Genomic DNA, 18,683 nt, shown 5'->3' with positions numbered 1-18,683 from the left:
AACGTGCCAAAACTTTTTAAACTGTCTTTTTTAACCTCAAGAGAAACCTATAAACAATGTTTGTCTCAGATTTCCCTTATGACAATATACTTAACGAGTATTTACAGGGCACTGTCTGGGTTCAAATCTAAAGACTGAGTACGCTCACATTAAAGTGCTGACACTTGACCTGGCTGGCGTAGCTCAGTGGATTGAGCACGGGCTGTGAACCAGGCATCGCAGGTTCGATTCCCAGTCAGGGCACATGCCTGGGTTGCAGGCCATGACCCCCAGCAACCGCACATTGATGTTTCTCTCTCTCTCTCTCTCTCCCTCCCTCCCTTCCCTCTCTTAAATAAATAAAAATAAAAAAATAAAAATGCTTCTCAATTAAAAAAAAAGAGCTGACACTGTCAAAATGCACAATCTCCAGAAGGACCAAGACACACTTCATCTGTATGCCGACCACCTGATTACTGCCTTCTGGGTGAAATTCCCTACGAGCCAGGACTCCCCTCACTCACCAGGCAAAGCTTCTGTCCCCGGGCAGGAATTCAAAGTCACGATCCAGCATCACGATCCAGCATCATGAGCACTCTGACTTCAAAGGCTCTAACCTTGCCTGCCAGACCCACGTGAGTGGTGACTGCAAACTCCCTTTCGCACAGCTTGCCTTCATTCTTGGCTGGGCCCACCCTACTGTCACCAACCTATCAGGATGACAGACTGGACAATTCAGGGAGACATGTTGTCTGATTCCCCACTGAAATCTTAAGTTTTTCCTCTGGTTTAGAAAACACAGAAGATTAGAAACAGCAGTGGGAGCTGCCTAAGTAGATCAGAGGCAGCCAGAAAGTGCAGCAAGGAAAAAGATGAAACGCCGTCAGTAAACCCCCACAGGTCTGGGGCAACTTCACGCACACACAGTCCAACACACGCCAATGGCCCACGCGGCACGGAAAGCTGAGCTCCGTGGCACTTCATCAAAATTAAACGGTGTGGTATTTTATTAAGAAGAGTATAATGTGTCTGCCAAAATCCATCTAAAAATAGTTGACATATAAAGGATTTTATCTCCTGAGTAACTTTTCTGAGGACACTCGGCTACATTTCACAAGTAGAACCTTCACTTACAGGAAAATCTTACTTAAGTAGACCATATCATTCCCCAAAGACGGCCAGGCGGTTGCTAGTTTTTTACATTCTGATTAATCTGGGAAATGTTGCAACTGTTCCCATGCTAAAGGTCACTTACTATGGAATATTTCTAGTGGTTTGGGGGGAAAAAGCATTCAAAAGAAATAAAGGAGGGGAGAAATTAAAACAGCAACAGTTTCAAATTAAAATCATACCACATGCAAACTTCAAGGCAAAACACCTTTTAAAGGCGGCGGGACTGGAAAACTGTTCCACGAGGCGAGGAAGCAGCTTCGAGAGCCTCGTTCCCAGCGCATCCGCGAGGACAGGGGAGGAAATGGAAGCGCACTTATGACACTGGCACTGATGCATAAATGTGACTATCATGCAAAAAAATCTGCTATCTGCTATTTAATAAATGGAATCCAAACTCTACTTTCAAATCCATTATCTCCCACTATGACCTTTCTTCTCATTACTAACTTCCCACTGGCCTCGTTCTCCCAGAAGCAGGTCCCGACACACACGAATCTGAGTGCAGGCGTGCGTGGGGGAGGAGGCCCCGGAAGCACTGACCGGGAAGGGAGTGGAACCGTGAGACAGGAAGGGGCCAGAGAGGGTACGTTAAGGGGCAGAGACCCCTTTGGGAACATCGGGAAGACCGTGTGCACAGGGCTTCGGCATGGGCCCACCCAAGGAAGGGGAAAGCTGGTATTTACCCACCGTCTCCCAACAGGCGATGGTAGAGCGGTGACTTCCCAGAATTTCCAGCCTGCCCTAAGTGCAACCTGCCGAGCTCCTGCAGCCCACGAACACCCTCAGGCCAAGCGCTTTCAAAAGCAAGTCTTCGTGAGATAAAAGACAGACACGGAAACAGATGGAAACGCAGAAAGCCAGGGGATGTGGACGGAGTCCCATACACCTGTAGAGCCCCAGTCTCGACGACCCTGTGAGCGCGTGCCCTTAGCCCGCTGGTCCTCTGCGCACACGTGCTCACCGTCTGTTCCCTGCGTCCCTCGTCCTTCGCTCCGCTGTTGCTCACTGTCTTCAGGACAGTGAACAAGCACACACATTCACTACATAGTAAGTAAAGTTACGATAGGTAAATAGGTATAAGTGAAGTAAATAATACTCTGTAATATTAATAACTAATATTTAGCACTTAACTCCTAAACAAAGGTTAAAGACAAAATTGTCCAACCTGATGAGGAAATCCGTAACTGATCTGTGTAGGAGAAGCAGCATTGCTGGACCTCAGCGATTCTCCAGGGGAAAAATAATTTCTAGCAACGTACTATGTATCAGTTCCAGAGACGCACGTCAGATGGATGGGCTTTCAAGACAAAACCTGTCTCACCACTGAGGAAACATCCTCTTGGCTGAACCGCGGTGGGCCGAGCCACCGGGAACCACCTGTAAGACTGGATGGTTCTGGAGATAAAATGTGGGGCAGGTGGAAAGAGGGCAATCTTTTAGACAAAAAGGAATTTAAACATTTTAGCTGTCTTAAGAGAATTTCCACAGAGAAAGCAGCACTCCAGGAACTATTTTTAAATGAAGGAAGAAGAAACCACAGTGATGACCAGGGAATTTCCAGAGACTTCTGCTTAAAGGAAAGTGCTACACTAAATTACAACTATGTAGCCCGGGGTGGGGGGCAGCACGGGAAGGTGTGGAGGGAGGGCAGAGAAGGCAGCACAGCGGGGTGCCTGAGAATGATCAAGGAGAACAAAAGCCGGCAGGTTGAAGAGATCAAGCCTGGAAGAGACACCCAGGAGGCAGTGGGAAACGGGAAAAGGAAACATTAGCAGATCTGGAGAGCAGGCCAGATTAGTTTCATAGTTCGGCGAGTGGAGACATAAGGTTGACAATTACGTATCCAACACTAGAGCGCATGTCCACAATGGAGATAAAAATCTAGGAATCATCCACATGCAGACGAAAGCTGAAGTCACGGGGTCAGATAAATGCTGGAAAAGGAGACCTGCTGAGGACTGAGCCCTGGGGTGCTCCAGCGCTGAAAGACCAGGGAGGGAAGAAGGGACTGGCAGTGAGGAGAAGGGACTCGGGAGGAGAAGCAGCGACGCAGGAGGAAAGTCAGCACGGGGATTTCCTAGAAGCCAAAGAAGGTGAAGCTCACTGGTAACTCTGACCAGCGCTGATACAATGGAGAGTAAGGATGAAAGCCCGATCCCAGTGCACTCAGAGAGAACAGGACTTCATTAGAAAAAGAGGCAGTGGTGGGGAGGACCCCTAAACAACTAGAGGTAGCAATTATGGGCACTTGTTAAAATAAATTTTGCTATAAATTTATTTTAGCAAAGAAATAGGGCTGCACCTGAAGGGGGACTGTCAGGTCAAAAGAGTTTTTGTGTGTTTTTAATAAAGGTTATATACTATCTGCATACTAATGAGGTAAAAAGAAATGGTATGAAGGGGAGGGGAGTAACTGTGGAAGCATGTCCTTGAACAGATGAAAGGGGATGAGATCTAATACACATAGAGGTAATTTCCAATGACTCAGCAGTTTCCTTTTCTCTCTTAAGTTACATTTCCAGAAATTTCCTAAATCTGGAAATAGACCTCTCCATACTAGTAAGCAAACTTTAGCAACTGTGGCTCACATATCAATGGCCGAATGCAAGATGTGTAGCACTAACACTTCAAATAAAATGACTGGCCCTGGCCGGGTGGCTCAGTTGGTTGGAGCTTCGCCCCGTGCACCAAAAGGTTGCAGGTTTGATTCCCAGTCAGCGCACATGCCTACGTTTCAGGTTCAACCCCCGGTTGGGGTATGTATGGGAGGCAACCGATCAATGTTTCTCCCTCTCTCCCCTCTTCTTCCCTCTCTAAAATCAATCTTTAAAAAATGACTAGGATAAAGTTATAAAAGGAAAAACTTCAGTTAGTTGAAGACTATATGCTATTCTGACAAAACAGATGGGCTCCTTTACTCATGTAAGATCCCTTCTTTCCAGTGGGTGCAATATTAATAAGTAATATTTAATACTTAACTCCCGAACAAAGATTACAGACAAAATTGTCCAACTTGATGAGGAGACCCACAACTGACTTGTGTGCAAACCTTCTGGCTTCCCTGCACTGGTCTAGTTCAAGGCCGACCGCCGTGCAGAGCTGTGCACACCGGGAGCAAGAGCCGCCACGCGAGCCCGCAGCCCGCCGGGAAGATGGCACAGCTGAGAAGCCGATCTTCCAATCACCCAATCTTGCCATAAAAACTGAGGGATGTGCGGAGGTTGTGAGCCGTTGCTCACACCTGCTGGGCAGGCAAGGTCACCACTAAAGTAGCAAGGCATCCAGAGGACCCCAGCACTGTCGTCACCATGACAACGGCTGGACCCGAAGGGATCGGGTCCCAGATGGATTCCCACTGGCAGCGGGGCCTGTTTTCGAGAACCGAAGGCGGGAGAGCTCGTCCTGCCAATGGGACAAACTCCACGGGGCCTCCTGCTTTGTACGGCCATCCATCCTCCTCTGGTTAAGGTCTTGAGTCCTTGACGCTTTCTCCCGTCAGAGAAAACTCTGTGCTTCCCCGAGTCTGTTATGACCCTTCCCTCACCCACCGTCACCCTCTGACAACCTTACACACGCACATGTTGTGTGAGAAAAGACTCTTTAACTCAGTAAGTATGTCTTCCCTCCAATATTAAAACAGGTAGTGCACACCACAAACACGTGACTTAACAGACACCTCTGTTCAGGACAAAACTAAATTTGAGAAAACCAAAATCCTTTTAAAGCTGTTTCAAAAAGATACAACAAGTGCTACACTGACATGGCAGATGCTGCGGTGGTGGGCGAGGGGGGCCTGAAACACGACCGTGGACATGAAATAAAAAGTCCCTGAGGTGGTGCAGAGGCACAGGAGCGGGGACAGAAAGAAAAGAAAAGTCACCCGTCTCCAAACACCACTGAATTTCCAAGTCCTGAGGAGCCTGTACCAGCCTTCCCCTGTCCTGCCTGGTGACTGAACCAGGCAGCTGGCGGGGGCCAGGCGGGGGCTGACAGCAAGCACATGGTGGCCCTCCTCCCAGCGAGGGGCAGGAGGCCAGCAGAGAGATTCCCTGGGGCACACTCCCGGGCACACTCCTGAAGAGAGAAGGGCAGCCCCAGCCAAGAGAGGCTGACGGAAAGAGCTGGCGTGAGATGAGAGACGCTGGGGCTTCCAGAGGATGCTCAGTTCCAACAAGGGGTTAAGAAACGAGGAAACTGAGAAAGTGCATTCCAATCAGGGGATCTGATCTCTCCTGCCAGGGGCTGGACGCCCACAGAGGCAGAGGCAGAGGCAGAGGCAGAGGCAGAGGCAGGAACAGGAAAGTTGAGGGGTCGAGTCCAGCGCGGACTGCTTGGCCTTTGGACGGCTGGGAAAGCTGGCTTGAGGAAAGAAGTCCCTGAGTCAGAGAAGGGCCTCCGCTCTCCCAGCCACCATGGGATCTAAGGAAATGCTGATCAGCTGACATCCAGAACAGACAGTCTAGCAAAAAAAGAAAAGTGACTCAAAGAACCAGGCACACAGAAAATTAGCCTTAAAAAAGTACTGGAATAAGAAGAATGTGGAGAGGAAGATGAGTCAGACCTGCTACAAGTTATATTAAGTACAAGGACTAAAAATCCTCCCATCTGCGTATGGCTTATACGTACGCACCCCAAGATTCCCTCACAAAGTAGTCAAGGGAAAAGGGCTGGCCGCAAGTCCACGCGCACCGTGTGACAGGCGAGGCACCGAGGGAGGTCTTTATAAAAGCGTATACATAAAGGAAGAATTTTATAATTAAATTATCATCATGGTCAACCACTAATGAATAAATGAATGGATCTGGCATTGCTCCACGGCCGCAAGCACGACCAACAGAGAAACGACCAGACATTGTCTGCTTCCTGAGGAAAGACTACACCACCCACTTAAAATATTCTTGGAGGAAAAAACCTGAGTCTGACGGAGCTTCTCTGGATTCAAATACCAATTTACAAGAACGAGAAGAACATGTTAAAAGATGCTTCAGGGCTCCCCTGGCAGGTGTGGCTCAGTAGGTTGGAGGGCTGTCCCATGCACCAAAAAGCTGTGGGTTCCATTCCCGGTCAGGGCACATACCCCAGGTCGCAGGTTCAACCCCTGGTAGGGGAGGAGCAAACGGGAGGCAACCAATGTCTGTCTGTCTGTCTGTCTGTCTCTCTCAAATCAAGAAACATATCCTCAGGTGAGGATTAAAGAAAGAGAGAGAAAAGAGACATCCTGTTATTGGATATAGTGACTAAACATTGCAAAAATGTCACTCCTCCCTAACTTAATTTATAAGTTTAATGTGATACAAATAAAATATCATCAAGCTTTTTAATAAAATTAGAAAATATGCTACTAACATTCATATGCAAAAATAAACCTGCAAGAATAAACCTGCAAGAGAATAACCCGAAAAAAAAAAAACTGAGAATAAACACAAGATTGGAACTAGTTTTACTAGACTTAAAAACATACTATAAAAGCCTCCCTAATTAAAATGGAGTGGTGCAGTGCCTGAGCAGACAAACAGATCACTGGAACAGAAAGTGAAGGAACAGACCCAGGTGTGTGCAGAATTTCAGCATGTGATAAACGTGGCATGTCAAATTAGCAGGCAAATGTGGACTTTTTAATAAAGAGTGCTGGGCAGTTGGGCAGCCATTACAGAGAAAAATCAAACCATACTCTTATTACATACTATATATAAGAATAAATTCCAAATAGAGACCTAAAAGTTAAATAAATAAGCAAATAAGCAAATAAATAAATAAAACTACACAAGTACTAAAAGAAAATGTAGGTAAAATACTCTTTATCAACTTGGAGTAGAGTAAGGTTTGCTAACAAAAGAGCCAATAAATAATGGATAAATATGACTACATAAATATATTTTTACAAATTTGCATGGCAAAAAAAATCACCATGGACCAAAAAATAAAACGACCACAAACTGGGAGACAATAGTTATATATGCCACAAATGGCTAATAGCCCTAATACACAAAGAGCTCTTAAAAGTTGAGGAACAAAGGACCAAAAACCTGATAGAATCAGAAAAAGATATAAATAGGCAATTCTCAAAAAGAAGAAAAATAAGAAAGAAAATGACCATCAAACATATACAACGTTGTTCTAACTCGTTAGTAACTAGAGAAATGCACATCAGAACACGGGTACCATTTCTCACGTGTAAGACTGGCAGTGGTGAAAACGTGACCACACACCCTGATGTCAGGATCGTGGTGGAAGAGGCACTCTCACGCACCTCTGGTGGATGCAGACGGGGCCAACCGCCCAGAGGGAAACGTGGGAATCCTAACAAGACAACATGCACACTCATCTGTGGGCCAGGTCATCCCACCTCCCATCATCTAACCTGAACATGTACCTCCAACCATATGAACATATACATGTACAAGATGATTCATTGTAACATTGTTTGTAATTGCAAAGTATTCCAAACAACCTAAATGTCTGTGCCCAAGAGAACAAATGAATCAAACAAGGTACAGCCACACAAAGGAGCACTATGCAGCTGTTAAAAAGACTAAGGAAAATCTCTATGAACTGACCTAAAGTTGTTTCCAGTATATATTATTAAGTGAGAAAAAGCAAAATGAAGAGTATTTTTCATAAGCTACCCCTTGTGTAAAGAAAATAGATATAAGGGAAAAAAACATGCATCTGCTCATTTATGGGAAAACACACCAAAAAACACCACACAGGAAGGACGAACCAGAAACTCAAGAGGCTGGTTACTTACAGGAGGTGGGCGAGAAAGGGGTGCAAGGCGTAGGAGGCATGAAGAGGGCATGCCATTTCTGAGTACACCTTTTCATACAACTCTGACTTCTTAGAGTGATGGTAATGTTTTACATACTTAAAATACAAACCAACAAGTACAACAAACCACAATGTGGGAAGACTCCAAAATACAACACAAATGGTAACAAATCGACCTACTGTATTACAAATAAATGATACAACAGTGGGGCAGAAAAGAACTAACCTAACTTTGGAAGATAATGTTTTGACTAGATACTAGAAGGCTAAAGACAAAAAGAATTATAAACAAATACAGTAATCCAGTTAGCAAATTTGTTCATTATAAAGAGTTGCCAATTCTAGAACGACTTTATGTATTCACTAGGATTGAACAACTAAATCTATTGTATATAATGAGAGCTGGGTTTCTCGCTACTGTACAAAAGTTACAAGGAAGGAAAGAAAGAAGGCTAAAATGAACACCGAAGTATTGGATGAGAATCACAGTTATCATTATAAAAACTTACGGGTCTTAATATATACAGATAAATAAAATAGAAACAAATACAGACATGTGTGCATGTGTGTGATTAGTGTATTTCCTAGCTCTGTCCACTGAGAAGGCCTAAAAACAATGGGCCTACCTAGCACCAGACCTTGGCTTCTAAAAACCACTCCCCAATCAGAGGAACTAGGGCTCACACAAACATACCAACATCATACAAGTTACCATTAATTCAGCTATAATTAATGGAAGAAGAAGAATATTAATATTAGTGGAAAAGTAAGTAAACAATCACTACAGTAACAAAATGGAACTTGCAAAGAGAATCAGAAACTTGGCAGCAGCTACAAGATCAGCACTGGCCAAATGTTCAAAAGCTGTGTAAAAATTTTGGAGGGTATCACTTTGTAAGTTACATAAATGTCTAACCACTACACTGTACACCTGAAGCTAATATGGAATGTCAACTGCAATTAAAAAATAAAGTTGTTTACCCTGGCTGGATGGCTCAGTTGCTTGGAGCATTGTCCTGTACACAAATAGGGTGTGGGTTTAATCCCAGGTCAGAGCACATATAGGAAGCAACTGGTCGATGTTTTTCTCTCTCACACTGTTTCTCTCAATCTCAATTTCTTTCTCTCCCTCCCTCTTTCTCTCTCTCTTTCTCTCTCTCTCTCTCTCTCTCTCTCTCTGCCCCCTGGCCCCCCCACCCCCGCCCCACATCTCTCCTCCCCTCCTGCTTCTTCTCTAAAAATCAATTCAAAAGCTGTGCAAATTATTGTGGAGTTTCAATTGCTCGAACCTAACAAAGCTCGCTTTATAACCAAATCCCTCCACACCTATTCTGTTCTTACTCGTGAGCCCCTTCCTAAGGCTCATCAAACATAAAGGCATTCTGCCCCTCAGATGTTCAGTAAACTCAATTTCACATCTAAGAACACAGGCTATGAGAGCATACCAAGCAGAAATCCGCCCCAAACTGAGGGTTAAAAAAAGAAAGATGGATGAGAGAACTACGTCAGCACATCTACGCAGACTGAGAGAAGAACCCCACATCACAACGCACTTTGTTCAAACAGTGAAACTGGTTGTATGTGCATAAAACTCTGGTAAGCGAAATATATGAAGCCAATACTTAGCATGTATGTTCTCCTGGGACTGTCACATCAGAAGAAGGTATTACTGGAAAAGTATAATAAAATATATTGAAAAATTCAATGAAGGGGCTTTTTGTTCTTTTATGGGAAGATACGTGTTCACCTAGTAAGTTTATGTTATAATACTAGGAGACTTCATCATTAAGGAGAAATGTATCTAAAATAAATTTCAAAAATAATTCCCATTCCTAATTTTAACCAAAGTATACTCCAATAAGAAATCCCTAACAACAAGGATGAAAACAGTTAAATTTTAAAACCTTTAAAATAAATATTATACTGTTCCCAAGGCAATTATGGTTATTAACATATTTATGGTAAAGACAATAACTTTATAATAAAGAACAAAAACAGAAATGTTTCCAGGTCTCTCTCTGGAATCCCACGGCATCCGTTCCACCCACGCACCAACCCCCTCCGCCCCACCCTGCCCTCGCCCCACCACAGAGACAGACAAGGAAGAAGAGAGACCCAGTACCACCTAGGGGTGGAGTGCCTGAGATCTGAGAGGTTCGCTCACCTGAGTTCAAAAGCTAGCTCTATGACCTCTTCTACTAGCTTTGTGACCCTGGGCAAGTGACCCACCTCACTAACCCTCAGATCCCTCATGTAAAATGGGGATTACATAACCCTCACCCAGTAAGGTGACTTATGAGAGTCAGATGAGTTAATACATCTAATGCAATTAGAACAATGATTAGCACTTGGCAGAAAGCATTTAATACGTGTTTGACTCAGTTCCTGGGACTCCAGAGTAGCTGAGAAAGTCCTATCCAACAGCATTTTTCTAGATAAGAATCCTCATAAACTAAGCTCTTCATTTATTCAAGCTTCAGGAATAAAATTAATCTATGACATTTATAAATTACCCAAGCTGACTCAAACTTTTAACATCATCTCCCACCTGGATTATTACAATAGCTTTCTTACTGATCTACCTGTCAACCTTGGCCTCCTCCCAGACTAGTCTCCATGCCACGGCCAGACTTAACCTCTTAAAGGCTAAATCAAAGTATTTACTCCTCAAAGCATACCATTTGCATAAAATCCCCAATATTTGTGTGTTTAAATGTCTCCTTCTCAAGGCACTCTATAATCACACCATATGAAAGTAGCCTTATACTAACCAGCCCGCTCTACCTCCTTCCCCAACACACGCACACCACCACCCTGCCGCCACTAAGTTACATAGACAGCAAGTAAGTTACAAAACAGCAAGGACTTTGTTTTGTTCATGGCTATACTCCTAGCACCAAAAACAAGAACAAGAAACAAAATAAAATTACAAAATACTGTATGTCAGCTACCAAATTGGTAAATTTGTAATTGTTTAACTTTTAAATAATTAAAGTGCACTTCAAACATTAAAGTTTTAAAAAATCTTCAGTGTACACGCACAGCTCAGTGAATCTTTACATCTGTATATCGTCATGCAACCACCACCCAAGATCAAGACACAGAACATTTCCTGAACCTCAGAAGCTCCCTCGGGCCTCCTCTCAGTCAATTACTCTCCAGAGGTGAGCACTAGTCTGACTCCTCTCACCCAATTACGCCCAAACACTTGAACTTCACATAAGTAGAATCAAACAGTACAGTCTTTACTGTCTGGCTTCTTTTATTCAACTCTGTATCTGTGAGACTCACCCATATTGCTGCATGCATGCATCCGCAGTACATTTTTTTAAAAATCACTGATGAGAATTCCATTTTATAAATATACCAGTTTATCCAATCTTCTGTTAATGACATTCAGACCATTACAATTTGTAGATAAATATAAACAGTGCTGCCATGAATAATAATCTTGGGTATGTCTTTTTGGTGGAAATATTCATCTGCAGATTGGCAAAGTTTTTGCTTGGCTAGGTTTTGGGACGACAGGGTTACTAATAAACACCTTAGACTGGTCAGGATGCAGGGAACTAGAAGTGGGCACCGCTGGTGAGAGTATAAATTAGAATAACCTTTCCTTTCTGGAGGAAAATCTGGGTGTTGGGGCACAAGAGGACTGAACATGTCTGAGCCCTGTGACTAATAATTCTACTTCAAGGAAACTTCTTATTGAGTACTTACACGTGCCGGATCGTCTTCCAAGTGTTTTACATATAATAACTCATTTGATTTATTCTAGGGAAATAATTAGAGACACTTGCAATGGTCTGTTTAAAATGCCAACTATCCATCAGTAGAAAATGCAAGAAAAAAGTAGTAAACAAGGTAAAAAACTAACAAGGGGGAATGGCTTTAAAATGTTTTTACTCCTGAGAAATTAAACATTATGAAGTGAGGTGACAGTGGAATGCATAAAATGAAATCCAGTTTGCGTTCCATCTCTGGAAGATATAGGTACCTTCTCCTATGCTTGATACTTTTCTGTATTTCCCATTTTTTCTACAGTGTATTACTTTTTTTTAAGATTTTATTTATTTTTAGAGAGAGGAGAAAGGAAGAAGAGAGGGAGAGAAACATCAATGTGTGGTTGCCTCTCGCGCGCCCCCCACCGGAGACCTGACCCACAGCAGGGGCATGTGCCCCAACGGAAATCGGATCCACGACCTTTTGGTTGACAGGCCCACACCCAATCCACTGAGCTACACCAGCTGGGACTAGTGTATAACTTTTGTCAATCAAAAAGTACATGCCTAAAAAGTCTAACAAACAAAGGTATTTGCAGTCAAATAGAGAGAAAAAAGACATTAAAATAAAATTTAACTAGGGCAATGGTGCAGTTTCGCACATTAGTGTGCTATGGGAAGACATCTACCTTGACATTAGGGGGTGGGGCATCATCAGGAAAAGCTCCCTGCTGTCTTACTTCCGAGGACTCAGAGAGGAAGAACTTCATCTCTAGGTTGGGAGGAACGTTCCCAGGGAAATCCTGTAAATTCCTCAGCTCACAGCCCTAGGCCTAGGGTATCAATTACACATTGCACAGAGCAAGTGTTCTTTTTCCCCTCTCACGTATAAAAGAGGATTGGGCAGAAGGAGGGATGGGGCTCCGGAATATTAAGGCTACAAAGTCCAACAGCCTCCAACCTGGGGGGGTCTGGCTCCATCCACCCCGCCAAAAAGCATCAAGGAAGGGCCCTCCTTCCCCATCAGAATAAATTAAGGCAAAAAAGCTTCTCAGGTTTTCAGATGTCAGGAACTCCAGGCAGAGTAAACCCAAATTTATATCAAAATTCACTGATTGCTTGAGTTTAAAGAATTCTACTTGAATAATAAAATTATCAAGAAATTATGCAGGTAAAGGCAATCCTCTGTGCCCACCCACCTCCTCTCTCCCTCCCGGGCAAATGGACCACCCCTGGAAACCAAGGGAAAGCTGAGCCTGGGAATGAAAGCCCCATCTTAGTACTTTACGGGCCAATTCTCACATAAACAAGTGATATTTGTTTAATAATTAATACATAACAAACATTTTGCTGTGTTTAAAAAAACACACTCATTTCATGATACAGCGAACATTAAATATTTATCACAGGAAAAACACACAGACCCCAAATTACCAATTGTTCATTAAGAATTAGCCCTGGCTGGTGTGGCTCAGTGGATTGAGTGCTGGCCTGTGAACCAAACAGTCGTGGGTGTGATTCCCAGTAAGGGCACATTCCTGGGTTGTGGGCCAAGTCCCCAGTAGGGAGCGCCAGAGAGGCAATCATACACTGATGATTCTTCCCTCTCTTTCTCACTCCCCTCCACTCCCTAAAAATAATAAATAAATTCTTTTAAAAAAATGAAACAAAGAAACAAAAAGTTAAACTTGCCACTAGGACATTGCTTTGGCACAGCAAAGCAGTATCCCTAAATTTTCTAATTTCTGACACCTGAAACTGCATTAAATTCTGAAGGACTGCTAGAAACACACACACAAAAAACCCTGGGTTCAAAAAATATATTTCAGAGTCACTTCCACAGATACGAAGTGGCACAAATTTATGTGACAAAGCAGAGCATGTTTGCTTTGGCCTCACTCTCTCTCCCTCACATATGCCCTCTTTATTTTCCCTTCAAATTCTCCTGTTTTCAAATCGGTACCTAAATGCATCACAAAATTTCTCTATGAACTACCTGTAGCTCTTCGTGGTTACAGTGTTAAGTGACCCAAACAAGATAAATAAAATTCTACCTGAGATTTATTAACCTATCAAATCTCTACATTGCCCAATTGAACTAATTTCTTATGCAGTTAAAATAGTACTTTGAAATATAAGCATTTACATAATCACCAGGGATTCTGGCTTTATTTTATATGAAACCTAAGCTTTTGGATAATCTCTACTCTGGCTGCCTAGGGTATGTTACAGGAACAGAGGGATGTAGAAATAGAATTGGCAAGATCTGGTATGCTCACATTTCAATTTTACATATAATCGAAATATAGATAAACATCAGTTTGGAGCAATGAAAAAATTGGGATAATTTACTCTTTTTTTTCCTCATCCAAGGATATGTTTTTACTGATTTTTTTTTTTAAGAGAGAGAGGAAGGGGGGCTGAGGGGTAGGGGAGAGAGAAGGAGAGAAGGATAGGGAGAGGGGGAGAGGGGAGAGAGAGAGAGAGAGAAACATCTATTGGTTGTTTCCAGTACCCGTCCCAACCAGGGATGAACCTGCAACCTAGGCATGTGCCCTGACAGGGTATCCAACTTCAACCCCTTTGGTGCTCGGGACGACGCTCCAACCAACTGAGCAACCCGGCCAGGGCTGGATTATTTATTTTTAATTACACGTGTCAAGGTTGTAGAAATATTCCCCAACCACAGACCAGACTGTTAAAGATTATCTGATATAAAAATAAGGACACTTTTTTTACAGGCACAATATGTTGAATTTTTCCTCTGTCGTTGCTGTCAGAACTGTGCAAAATGAAAACTAACGGTACTTGGAATTTAAGTAAAACTAACTGTACCTAGCATTAAACACCGAAAGAACGCTGTAATTTAAATGGTTTTCTCTCCCAGGGCCAGTAGAGGGAGACTACGATATCTGGCCTGGTCGTGTAGTGTTTCTGTAAAATTGGGGAGGGGGGGAAGCAGAGGCTGTATTTAAATGTCCTGCTGTCAATCAAAGGACACTTCCTACAATCACAGTCACCATATCTGCTATTACCCGTGAGCGTGCTCTTGCCAAGATTCAACACCAAACGGTGCCCGGGAAACCTGCTTCATCTAAAGGTGACCGCAGGCTTTCCCACAACACCCAAATAAGGACTTTGGGAGCCCAACCCCAACTAGTTTCTTTGTTTAAATGCCTGCGAATCCCTCCCACGCCGGAGTCAAGAGGCTGTGGCGCCGCCCTTTATTAGCCTCACACTTTGATTACAAAACACACGAGTCGGCGGCCTGGCGGCGGAGGCGGCCCGAGCTCTCACAAACGTCAAACCCGAAACGCAGGCGGCGGCTGAGGCACAGGGCGACGCTCTCCGCCCCCGCCACCCGAGCCAAAGTACCCACCGGCCGGTGAAAGTTGCCCGCACCGGGCCCCGGGCGCCAGCCCTACGCCGCCTGGGTGTCGCCAGCCCCTCGGGCGACGGGAAATTTCACTCTTTGTAAAGTTTGAGCGGCGGCGCGGGGGCGACGCGGAGGGTTTGGGACCAGAGGCTGTCCCTTCAGGCCCCGCTGCCCACTCCATCCGCTCTGCCCCCGCCAGGACAGGGTGTGCGGGCGCTCTGGGTGGGGGTCAACCCCCGAGCCGACCTGCCGCCCAGCCCGGGACCCCCAGCCCCAAACTTCCGACTGGCATCTTTTAAGTCCCCGACAGTGCCTCATCTGTTGCTCTGTTTACTCCGCGGAGCCCCGCCGGGCTGGCGCTGCCGACGCCCCCATCCCTGCGCCCCCGGCCGAGGAAGTTTGATAAAGACCCGGGGAAGGGGGCGCGACGGGAATCTGCCGGGGGAGGGGACGAGGGTGATTTCTTAAGACCCTGGGCTGGGCAACCCGGTCGCTGCCGGGAAGGAAGGCGCGGCGGCCGGCGGGACAAGGCGGCCGGGCGGGCAGCGACTCCCGGGCGGGCGGGGCGGCAGCCGGGCTGCGGGCGCCGCGAGGGGCGGCGGGCCGGGCCGGCGCTCCGCCCGCCACCTGCGCCGGCGCCTGCCCCGGCCGCGTCTCCTCGCCCCGGTCTCCGCCTGCCAACTTCTCGGCCGGCCCCCTTTGTTCCCGTTTGTTGTGGCGACTCTTCGCCCGGCCGAGCGATCCCACCAGCCCCCCTTAGTCCGCCCGGCGCCCGGCGAGCCCGGGGCCCCGCGCGTCCCGCTGCCCGGGCCGGGGGCTCGGTGCCCGAGCCGCTGGGCGGTCGGCGCGGCGCGGCGGCCGGGCGGAAGGGGATGCGGGCGGCCGGCCCGGCGACGGCGGTTGGCCGGGGGCCGGCGGCGACGGCGGCGGCGGGGCTGGAGGGGGTTTATTTACCTGCCGTGGAACCAGTCCTTGCAGATATCGCACTCGATCATGAAGCGGTTCACGTCGTACGGCTGCCGGCACACACAGTACACCGGCGGGGGCGGCGGGGGCGCCGAGGCCCGGCCCGGAGCCGCCACCGACACTGCTGCCGCGGCGGCTCCCGCTGCTGCTCCCGCGGCCACCGCCGCCACCGCTCCGGCCATCTTTAAAAAACACACACACGCTCGCTCGCTGCTCCGCTTGCCGACTGGAGCGAGCGCAGCCGCCAGCCAGCGCCGCCTCCTGCAGCAGCCGGAGCAGCAGCCGAGGAGGCAGCGGCGGCGCTTAAGTGCGCGCGCGCGCGAGGCCGCGGGCCGGGGCGGCGGGGGTGAGCGGCGCGCGCCCGACGCGCGAGGCCCTGGCCCGGCTCCTTCCGGCGCTCCGCGCCGGGGCCGAGCGTCTCGCGCACGTCGTCCAGCCGCCTGCGCGCGCGCCCCGCTCCCCTCGCGTCGGCCGGGCGGAGGGACCCGCTGAAGGGCACGGGGGCGGGGGAGGCGGAGGGAGGCCGAGGCTCCCTGAGGACACGCACGGTGGCGCAGGGCGCGCGGACCCAGGAGGGCGGTGGGTGCGGGAGACGAGCCGGCTTCGGCGCTTTCCGATGAAAGCGAGGCCGGGGAAGTTCCTGCGCAGTGAACAGCGGCACACGCTGCGTCTGTGCTCGGAGGAGGGGAACCGAGGAAGTTAGAGCCCCGGCCAGGGCCACCTCCCGACGGGGGAGAGTCAGACATCAATTAGCAGCCGCCCCGTGACCTCCGTGGGACCAAGCCGAGGGCTAACAGCACGCAGAGCTGGTTATGCCCCGCTGGGGTGCAGGAGTGTGCTGAGGGGTGGGAGAGTGAGGGTCATGCAAACTTTGAAAACGGCCCACCCGAATTCCCACCAACCAGCTCAGAAATCAAAGTGTGGATGGAGCCTGTGAGGTGAAGGAGGTTGTTCCCAAGAGGAGTTCTTTAATGTCTGCGAGCGGAAAGGGACCAGCCTTGAAATGTGGTTGGTGGAGAAACAACTGGAGAGGAACCCCGCGAATTTATAAATTACATGACTTAGATGCTAATGCTTTTGAGTCGCAAGTGTGGAAGCTAGGGATAAAGTTCTAAATGACGGTGACACCTCAGAAAGGGATACTGCAAAAATAGAATAATATGGTACTTGGCATGTAATACGCCATTAATAAATATTTTTGAATGAAGGATGGGATTTATAAGATTATAAACAGGTAACAAATATTGACCAGAAAGAGGTTACTTTGAAACCATGAGTATGCAGATTGGAAGGAATGTTAAAGATTTTTGAATCAGATATTTGTACCTGAATTTCACAAGCATTTCTATCATTGGGAAACACCCTATAGTTCCCATCTTGCCCAGACCCAAGAAAAGTATTGCTGATCTATTCTAAACTTTTTAAAAAGGGCTTGATTAATGATTTTTAGAGAGAGGGGAGGAGAAGGAGAAAGAAGGGGAGAGCAACATTGATGTGTGGTTGCCTCTCACGCACCCTGTGGTGGGGATCTGGCCCTGCAACCCAGCAATGTGCCCTGGCTGGGAATCAATCCAGTGACCCTTTGGTTTGCAGGAGGGCACTAAATCCACTGATCTCAATCCAAAGAACTACAGCCAGGGCCTATTCTACCCTTTTTATAATTTAGGTGAGTAATTTGTCTAAAGCCCCAGATCTGAGCTGAAGGTCAAGTTTAACTTTCTTAATTCTGTATCCAATCCTTTTTCTACCACACCTCTGTTTGGCACATACATTCCCGAGGGCGGGTGGGGGGGAACACCTGGAAATCAGAGTTGAGTGCAAAATGAATGAGTTCGAAACATATGTCTACTGGAGAAAAAGAAAAGTGTAAATTTGGCATTTGCTGATGAGAGGCCTGGTGGGATGGTGCGTAGAAAGAGCTTGCTTTACATGAGCAGTGCGACCTTGAGCGAGTCACTCCCTTTCTCTTGAACCTGGATCCTTGAAGGTCTGTTCAGAAAATAAAAATATGGATAATAATACCTTCCATAACTACTTCACAGAGGTTTTATAACAAGCAAAAGAGATCATGGTGTAATTTTAAAAGTACATTGTAGGAGATGTGTGTTAGCAGTAGACAGCACACCAGTGTGTCAGGGAAGGGAAGGCAGCCCAGGCTGCCGTGTTGGACACTGGTGAGGCCGGCATCTAAATAGGGAAGCCGCCTGGGGTAGGGTGTTCCCCTCACCTTCCTGGAGGGGCCACCTGACCTTGGGATGTCAGCATGGGTGGGGGAGGGGGGAAGAGTGCAGCCTGGAAGAGGAGGGGGCAGCAGTGCTGAGAAGAGATTGGTTACATTCAAGAGAATTACTCCATTATGTAAATATACAGTAGTACCCCCTCAACCCTTGTTCCGTGGTTTCACTCGCCACAGTTTCAGTCACCTGCAGTCAACCTTGACCTGAACATATTAAATTTAACATTCCAGAAATAAACAGTTCCTAAGTTTGAAATTGCACACCATTCTGAGTAGTGTGAAGACTCTCACCCATTTGCCCCATCCAACCCAGGTCAGGAGGCATCCCTTGCCCAGCATCTTCACACCATATATATATAACCCACCCGTGGTCACTTGGTACCATCTTGGTTGTCAAATAGACTGTCCTTATGTCACAGTGCTTGTGTTCAAGTAACCCTTAATCACTCAATAATGGCCCTAA

General features: G+C 46.8%; 1 protein-coding gene across 1 annotated transcript in view; it reads right to left on the bottom strand.

Moving 5' to 3' along the window:
* KDM7A (lysine demethylase 7A) overlaps positions 1-16,261 on the bottom strand; it is a 71,334-nt gene extending 55,073 nt beyond the window's left edge. Inside the window, exon 1 of the mRNA XM_045855562.1 lies at positions 15,973-16,261. Within this exon, the coding sequence (XP_045711518.1) occupies positions 15,973-16,166 (194 nt within the window). The 5' untranslated portion in view covers positions 16,167-16,261. The remainder of the gene's footprint in view (positions 1-15,972) is intronic.
* Positions 16,262-18,683: the final 2,422 nt, after the last annotated feature.

This window comes from Phyllostomus hastatus, unplaced genomic scaffold (assembly GCF_019186645.2).
Source record: "Phyllostomus hastatus isolate PE091 unplaced genomic scaffold, TTU_PhHast_1.1 phas_scaffold_114, whole genome shotgun sequence".
In the NCBI taxonomy this organism is placed as follows: Eukaryota; Metazoa; Chordata; class Mammalia; order Chiroptera; family Phyllostomidae; genus Phyllostomus; species Phyllostomus hastatus.
The sequence above is the reverse complement of the archived record's forward strand: the minus strand, read 5'-3'. Positions and strand labels throughout refer to the sequence as shown.